This window comes from Primulina tabacum, chromosome 2, assembly GCF_025594145.1.
Source record: "Primulina tabacum isolate GXHZ01 chromosome 2, ASM2559414v2, whole genome shotgun sequence".
NCBI lineage: Eukaryota > Viridiplantae > Streptophyta > Magnoliopsida > Lamiales > Gesneriaceae > Primulina > Primulina tabacum.
In genome coordinates this window covers 30,407,481-30,416,011 of record NC_134551.1, presented here as the reverse complement: position 1 = coordinate 30,416,011, position 8,531 = coordinate 30,407,481, and the positions used below count along the sequence as shown (strand labels likewise).

The window sequence follows — 8,531 nt, the reverse complement described above, 5'->3', positions numbered from 1 at the left end:
TATATATATATATAATTTTTATTAAAGGTGTTTTTTAAATAATAATTAGAAAGTTGATTAATAATAATTAATGATTATCTTTCGTATCCGTTGGAACTCCCAGAACACCAAAAATGAGCAAGTATTTAATTAATTAATGATTATCCGTCTCATCCGTCCTATCCTTCGGAAAGCTCAGGAAACCGAAAGTCAGTTTCGAAAAATTAGAAATATCAAAGACACAAAAGTAAAGAAACAATTCAGAATCTTATTCATGCTTTTATATATATATATATATATTTATATTAGATAGATGTATATATATTAATTGATAATGAAAATATTAATTACTTCTCCAACATAATTCCAAGAAATAATGCAACTCTCCAAAAAAATTGTCTTATGGTGAAAACCTTGTCTATTGACGCTGTTGAAAAGTATATGAGATTTAACCAACACTTAATAATTCAACCCAAAGCCATAAGGGAACAAAGGGTCGGATGAATTCTCCCCCGCATGAATCGGAAGCTGATCAACGCTCCTAAACCACGTCATGGGAAGTCGTCCATGGAATCCATAATCTCCGAAAACAACATCTGTGATTCCTTCGCCTTCACTTCCTGGCAGCCACGCAACCACTAGACCGTCTATTTTTTGCAATAGCCATGGCTCTAAAATTAAAGGTCTTCCGGCAATCAAAATAACCAATGTCGGAACTTTATCAGCGACTAAGCTCACCAATTCAGCTCCCTTGAAAGGAATTTTAAGCTCCGGATCATCACCACCAGATTCAACGTATGGACCCTCACCAACTGCTACAATAGCAAGAGAGAAATCGTGACCAACAAATGTTTCTGAAGAAGGATTCAGTTCATATATCACTTCTGTCTCATCTTCCACTACTTGTTTTATTGCATCCAAGATGGTCGTGCCTAGAAAACAAGTATATGAGTTTTATATCAGAACTTGTAAACTCGGTAGATTTTTGTATTTACCATATCCAAAACAAGAATCAAATCGACAACTAGAAAAGGAGAAAATATGGTCGTCACCGCAAAGAGCTCTGCTAAAATGCACGTGGGAAATGAATAGAGTACAGAACTGAATAAATCTACAATCAGTAAAACTGATAATTGGTTGGATACTTACTTAGAAAATAATAATAGGTAAAAATTTAGAGCTAAAACATCACAAAACTTTATCTAGAGACCCAATTTACCTTCTGTGATTCTCCCAGTTGTTCCCTCCCAGGTAATAGTCCACCCACCACACTGATACCCAAGATTATCAGCATGTGTCCCGCTAACAAGAATTCGTTTAATATTCTTGTCTAGAGGGAGCAAAGGTTTCTTTGGATCCTTTCCATTCTTTAACAAAACCAAGGACTTGCGAACAGCTTCACGTGCCAGTTCTCTATGTGCCTGAAGAACAGGAACATAAATCTAATTCAGTTTTGCAAATCTCTTGCTAGTGATTTGGAGATGATCATGATAGTAAGCTGACATCAATTGATGTTTGGACAAGAATCAAATGACAGATTATGATTTGTAGCAAAACAGGTAGAAGAAAACGATTGGCAGCGGAGAACCTTTAATAAGAGAGTCGAAGATATTTAAGTTCCTCGTTCATACCTAATGTTTTCCTTATATGTTTTCTTTAATCTTAAATAAAGTACAAAAATTCAGCACTTATATAAATAATTTCATGACATCTTGTGGAAAATATCAAAAGCTTCCGAAATTAGCATGTGTTTTCTAAAAATGAAACGCATGAAAAAATTGGTATCACGTATTTTCCTTTTCGCTTTATGTTTACCCTTCAAAGCCTATTTGCAAGCAAACAATTTTCAGTCACTAATAGTCCTTAATCTATATCCACCTCTGACAATTTAAAAACATAAAACATAAGACATATTATATTCATCAGGTTAAACTACTGATTAAATTATATTGTATCATGAGCTTGGTATAGAAATATTTGCTCATCTGATCTAATTCTTATCGAGGAAAATCCTTGTAGGGGATCACAAAATAGTAACTACCTTCTTAAAATAATGTGAATATAAAGTTTCTGAACTGCAACGATACTGTTTCAATTCCGCAAATAAATAAAGACAAGACCGGATAATGGTGTACTGAAACGAGGATTAGTCTCATCCTTTCATCGTTGGCATTAATCTAAATAGTTACGTCAATAGGACACGAAGAAATGAAATACCTTACAACCAACCACATCTAGTAAAGATCTATCAGTCAAGGGATACTCAAACAGTCTGGCAACAAATTTGACTCTCAGGATTCTCTCAACAGCATCATCAATCCGAGCCGTAGGTATATCCCCTGATTCAACAAGAGACAAAAATTCTTCCAAAAATAGTTCATATCTAAAAGGAACCATGACCTGCCAATATCAGTTGACAGAGAGATAAATTATGTGAAGAAGACCTAGCTAGTAGTACCAGGAAATATGGAACCACATAGAATTTTTACCATATCAATTCCAGCATTTATAGTCGACATAATGCTTTGACGATAATTTGAGCCATTGGGAATATAAAGACGGTCTAATGCTTCCCAGTCTGAAATCAAAAAACCCTGCAGCAGATAGAACTTTATGTAATAAGCCAAAAGTTCATACAGCAGCTACTGATATATATCTGCATGAAAAATTCATGAATAGCTGCGGAAGTGTTCAACGAAAGAAAGGCTATGAAAGTTTGTCAAGCAGCAAAGAGGTGGAACATCTATGCCTAGGCTGGAAAATTAGAGATGAAAATATTTGCCTGAAAAGATTTACGAACATGATTAATAAAAAATGATTAATGACAAATTTATACATTAAAAGTTTCTGAAGCATATATTAGAAAATTTAACAGGAAAGGAAGCAGATAAATCATTAGTTTTATTAATAGTAACATTAACAATGAAGTCCTGTGAAAGCAGGGATGAACCCACCACCCAGGGACGAGAGCGGGCAAAATTTTAAATAGGGTTATTTTGAATAAAATATGAAATGCTTAGTTAAATTTAACAAGAATGGGTTCAATAATTATATACAGGTCAATTTCTTCAAAACTTTGTGCATATTACACATACAAAAATATATTTTCTAGAACTTGGGAGTTGGGGGGACATTACAGCCCATTCCACTCTGTATATTGCGAAAGTGGCGTACTAAATTTTTGCAAAGAAAATTGGACACCAGTCTAAAAAAACACAAGACAATGAGGTCGAACTGACACGCAATAAACATAAAAAGTCAAATTTACCTTGAACCCCAGCTTTTCTTTTAGAACTTCTGTGAGAAGATAATGGTTGGAATGCAATTTATTTCCGTTCCAACTCGAATATGATGCCATTACAGTGCAAACCCCTTGAGAAATACAATCGAAGTATGGTTCCATGTGGATTTTCTCCAATTCATCATATGATACTATTGTATTACCCTCATTCGTACCATTCTTAGTTCCTCCATCCCCGACAAAATGCTTCGCACATGCAAGAACATTTTTTCTGGAGTCAAAGTGGACAAATATGTATCATCAGAGGACGAATTTATATTGTGAAACAAGGGTAGAATGCTACGGAGAAATGGAAGATGTATGCTGTCGCGTTTCCCCTTAGTAGAACAATGGGAGTTTAGCTGGTCTAGAATAAATGTTAAGGCATGAGAACATACTCGAGTGGGAAGAAGATCTACACTGGGAGCAAGTGAGCTACCGCTTAAGTCCTTCTAAATTTTGTAATTTGTTGATTATATAATTTGTCATATCTCTGTTATAAGATCTCGTTACCATTTTGCATGTGATAATATTTTGCAAACTGCCTGTCATTTGATCATATTTTGTAATTCCTGATAACCAAACCACTTTACCCATTGCTTTGTTACATAACAATATTTTTAAATGAGAACCAATTAGAACATATATCTAGCTTGAAAATTGAACATTTTTGCGAATGAAGTACTACCCTGCTGTAATACTTAAAATTACACTCACATGTATAAAACTTCTTAACTAGATGTTTAGTAATTTTGTAATATTCATAGCTTTGATTACTCAAGTCACATAGCATTTAAGCACGAATGATATGGTTAGTCTAGAATTAAACTTGGTAACTATGCATGCTTAAATGAGCTTGACTGTGCACTTTGTGATATGAACAAGAGTGTCTACGTAGAAAGTGTCATACAGTAGTTTTTCAACCCACAAGGGATAGCAGGCATGTCTTAAAAGGGGTCAATGTTTTATAACCATTTTGAATTAGCAAAAATTCGGAAATCTCTGTCTTCGGGAGATACGATATTACTGTAAAGTGATCAAGATCCAAGTCAAGACATTCTAGAAAGTTGTATACATGACAAAAGATAAAGATAATTTCATTTTTAACCTTCCAGCCAGAAAAGGGTAGCCTTTGGGGTGCCCTTCAGGCGGCTGTCCCTGCAACCCTGTGACGATAGAGGTCATCATTCTAACAACTTCAGTTTTTTCACTATAACTTTCATAGCATCTCCCCCATCTGGGATCTCTGCTAACCTAAGATAATATATTTGAAAAATCAGTCTGAATAATGATCATTCAAGAAAAAAGAAAATTAAAATAATAAAATTATACATTATAGTGATCTACTGTATTGTAATACATTAATTAACATAACTGAGCTTCAAAGTCTATCCCTGCTTTGGATGAGTTAGTTTCCCAGTACTTAGGTACTGGCTTATGCAACAATGGTTGCTGATAACAAAAGTAAAAGTCTACAACCAATTAGCTAAAAATGCAAACTGCTCCAAAAAGTTTAGGTTTCTGAAAAGTTTATCAAAAAGGGAAAGAACTCAAAATATATAGAAAACATGCATCAGAACTCCAAGATGACCAAGTCAATCCCTTGGGTATCTGAATAACTCAATGCCACATTCATTTCAAATGGATCAAAATTTAGAGTGCTAACATCCCAAGAACATGATACAGACATCCACATTTCGTGTAATGAACTAAATAGACTGAAACTTTCCATGTTTGCCTAGCGACTAGGGGACACAATTTTCATCTTACCCCTGTCATTTAAAGAAGTTTCTCAAATCCAAATTTTTTAATCGTGAATTTGGGAAAGAATAAGCAGAATTAATAGCGCCAAGTCCACACAGTTGTGCAATATTATATCCTGCAATAAAGCTTCACAATCATTTGTTGCAAATTAGCTAGTTTTTTATAACTATGGGTCTATACACTGATAAAATATTATCCTAATTTTCCGATTTTTACACTTCAAACTTTATTCCGGTGGAACATTCACATTGTGTTAGATTATCTGCACGTCATTTTATTGAATATATAAGGCCACTATATAATAACACCAAGCATGTGAATTACAGGCACAAAGAATTTTATTTTATTTTTTCTTTTCATCTGAATTACAGGCATTTAAGAATATTATTTCCTGTTTCTTTATTACATAAATTTCCAGATAACTTATCCTATCACAAAAATATCACTCTTTTACTTTTGAACTATCAACCGGAGATATCTCGAGTTGAAAGTCCACCAGCTGGTAGTTTTTGCTGTATTTAGAAAACAACTTCTTTACATTTTCAGAATAAACTCTCGCAATCTGTATAATATTCCCAATAAACCCACATCCACCAAAAAAATTCCATATCTTAAAAAATCTCAATCTCATACAAAATATTAGATCAAACACAAATTTAAAGAACAAAATGTTACATCAACTTCCAAAATTTAAATCAAATGCACTCTAAAAATTCTTTGAAAAGATATTCCAACTTTTGAGTTGGAAACAACAGAAGCCAAACCTGCCACCTGATGATGTTAAATAAAAGCTAGAAATTTCCTTTACCCAATTAATCATTTGGTTTAAGATACTAAAATTTAGCAACAGTCAAAACCACATCTAAAATTCACATTGTTACTATATTTTGAAAAGAGAAACAAGGAAATGGAATTGAAAGTGAAAAAAAAGGAAGTGGTGTCGGCAACAGTCTACTTTCACTCAAACCTCAGCAAACCCGGACAATTTTTTTTTTTTTATAAAGGTCATTCATTGCAAGTTGAAAATCATGAAATCACACTAAAACACTTCTTATCACAAATTATAAGAATGCCACTGTCAAAAGAAAGAAAACCTTTATACAACTATAAGAGAACATTTAGCTCAGCCTAAGATTTGGTGTCGAATGGTTGGATATTGATGAGTCCATGACTTACAGCAACACATGGAGAAAAGGCATAGTGGGCCCCACTTGCCCTAACTTCAAGAGCTGTGACCTCCCCAATCTTCCTTAACAGATCAGCATCTCTATAAATGCATAGCATTGTATATCATTTGTGTCACTTAGTTCGAAACAATAAAGATAAAATCAAGATAGGAATTTTCTAGTCTGTGCCATTTGTGGGAACAGAACAGATATGTAGAAAACTGCTTCAAATTTTCATCTCTTTTCAAATATATTACACGTTTAGGGGCGAATGGAAATGATGTAATTTTAGCTTCGAAGTGCCTATATTACCCATGCTCCAAAACTGAAATCCATTAACCAAAAAGAAGGTGCCAACTCTTCTTCCTCACCTTCTCTTGTGATCTGGACATTCATTCTCCTACATATATTTAACTTACAACCACAGGTACCCTATAAACCACCTGATAGTAATTCGCATACGTACTGCATCAATTTGCTGTGTGAATTGATGACGCGAAGTCAGATGAAGCATGGTGTCATTGACTCCACTGGTAAAAATTTGCCATATTGCATGCCATTGCATTTAATTTCGTAACAAATGGATTTTATTTTGGAAGAGATGCACGGACCCTAAAATTGTAGTTTTAGAAAATAATGGATTTACTTAAAGATGCATCATTATGATTGTTCCCATTTATGTTTCTATAACAACTATGTGTGGCAGTTAACTAATCTCATATTTGCTCAATCAAACTTGATTAGGGAACATTACACTTGCTTTAAAATAATCTGAGGTGCACTTCAGGATTGTTTCTTGTTTCAACACTCCACACCCACAATCCAGAAGGGAAAAAAAGAGAGAAGTTTTTCATGAAAATTACAACTAGATGGAGAAAAAAGTGCGAAACGGTAATCAACATATCGAGTTGGAGATTACCCTGAGATCAAACAACCAGACTCTTTGGACATTCAATCAGTTAAGTAAAATAAGAAAATGAAAATGTAACAGTTAATACATAAAACGCAAATCACAATAATAAAAAATAAATAAAAAGAGGACAGATAACAATTACAATTCTCGGCTGCAGAATAACATAAATATTTGCTAGCCTGATATCATGAAACATTATGCACAAAAAACTGTTGACCTTGTGGCTCCAATACCAATGTTATGAGGGAAAATGGTGGCTCCATAGACATTGTTGTTGCCATGTACAGCATCCGTCCCATAGATAATAGGAATGCCGAGCCTTGATTCCAAGGCCGCCTTCTGGAAACCATCAATCATGTCGGCCCAGTCAGCTGATGCCGCATTGTCGAATGGCTTACTTCCACCCCCGCTCAGCACACTCCCTGCAAATGCAATCACACAACAGACAGATATCACATAAAAAAAAAAGGGGGACCTCCCATAATTACATCATGTCAAAGCATTTCTTGCTATAAAATAAAGATTATACTTATACAACTAATTAAAAATGAACCTATGAACTGATTTTTTATGGCGGATGGGGTGGCGACGCTGCGTTCGATCTGCGTCATCTGGCCGATTTTTTCTGTAATAGTCATCCTGGAGAGGAGGTCCTTGACTCTGGCTTCAATGGGGGCATTTGGGTTCTTGTAGATGCAATCCATTTCGATCTCCATTCCAAATCTCAGGTGACTCCAATCACAAACTCAAGTCATATTCACATGGGGAGTGACTTCATTTATATCCACGAGTTACGATGGATGGAACTCGGTAGCTGGATTCTAGTCAGCATTTGTTTTTTTATATCTACCAAAATTGTTCTTACATTATAAATTCCCATATAACCCTGTCTTAAATTTCTTTTTACCAGGATGTCGGTCTTTGTTCCACGTTTTTTATGGTTACCCTGTTTGATTTCATATACGGAGACGATGCATTCATCTTCAAATGAAAAGTGTGTTAGAATTGAAGCACCCGTTATATAATTAATATTTCTTGTGCAATTACCAGTGATTTTTACTTTGGCATCTTCGCTATACATGAAAAGTCCGTAATTTCTAAATAAAATGTAGTGGAAATTTTAATCCTAATAACAATAATATCCATAACAAAAATCTTAAAATAAAAATCATACTTAAAAAAAAATTAACTCAACTAAAAGGTTTCATAAATTCAAATTAAACATTTGCGGAAACTGCAAAAGACTCAGATAAGTGTCATCAACTCCGGACCATCAATTCTCTGTTAGAGTAGGTGTCCATCGAGCCAAGTGCTGACCGAAGGTTCACATTGAAACTCTATTTATAAACAATCTTTATTTTAATAATATTTGAAATTATTGTTTTGGCACATCTTTATCTGTATCTCATGCTTGTTGATAGATAAAGTC

General features: G+C 34.3%; 1 protein-coding gene across 1 annotated transcript; it reads right to left on the bottom strand.

Annotated features, from left to right (window-relative positions):
- Positions 1-289: 289 nt before the first annotated feature.
- Positions 290-7,937, bottom strand: LOC142531524 (uncharacterized). The gene is made up of 9 exons (XM_075637687.1): positions 7,656-7,937; positions 7,320-7,524; positions 6,200-6,290; positions 4,368-4,513; positions 3,248-3,491; positions 2,469-2,573; positions 2,197-2,379; positions 1,199-1,400; positions 290-911 (listed from the first exon to the last, which is right to left on the bottom strand). The coding sequence occupies exons 1-9, from the start codon at positions 7,816-7,818 to the stop codon at positions 439-441; spliced, it is 1,812 nt and encodes a 603-aa protein (XP_075493802.1). The 5' UTR covers positions 7,819-7,937; the 3' UTR covers positions 290-438.
- Between the last annotated feature and the right edge of the window lie 594 nt (positions 7,938-8,531).

Excerpts from the sequence above, each read along its gene's own strand:
- LOC142531524 (XM_075637687.1), bottom strand. The coding sequence starts at position 7,818 with ATGGAGATCGAAATGGATTGCATCTACAAGAACCCAAATGCCCCCATT. Across the intron at positions 2,380-2,468 it reads TAAATGCTGGAATTGATATG|GTCATGGTTCCTTTTAGATA; the intron begins GTAAAAATTCTA and ends TGATATTGGCAG. Across the intron at positions 1,401-2,196 it reads TAGATGTGGTTGGTTGTAAG|GCACATAGAGAACTGGCACG; the intron begins GTATTTCATTTC and ends CCTGTTCTTCAG.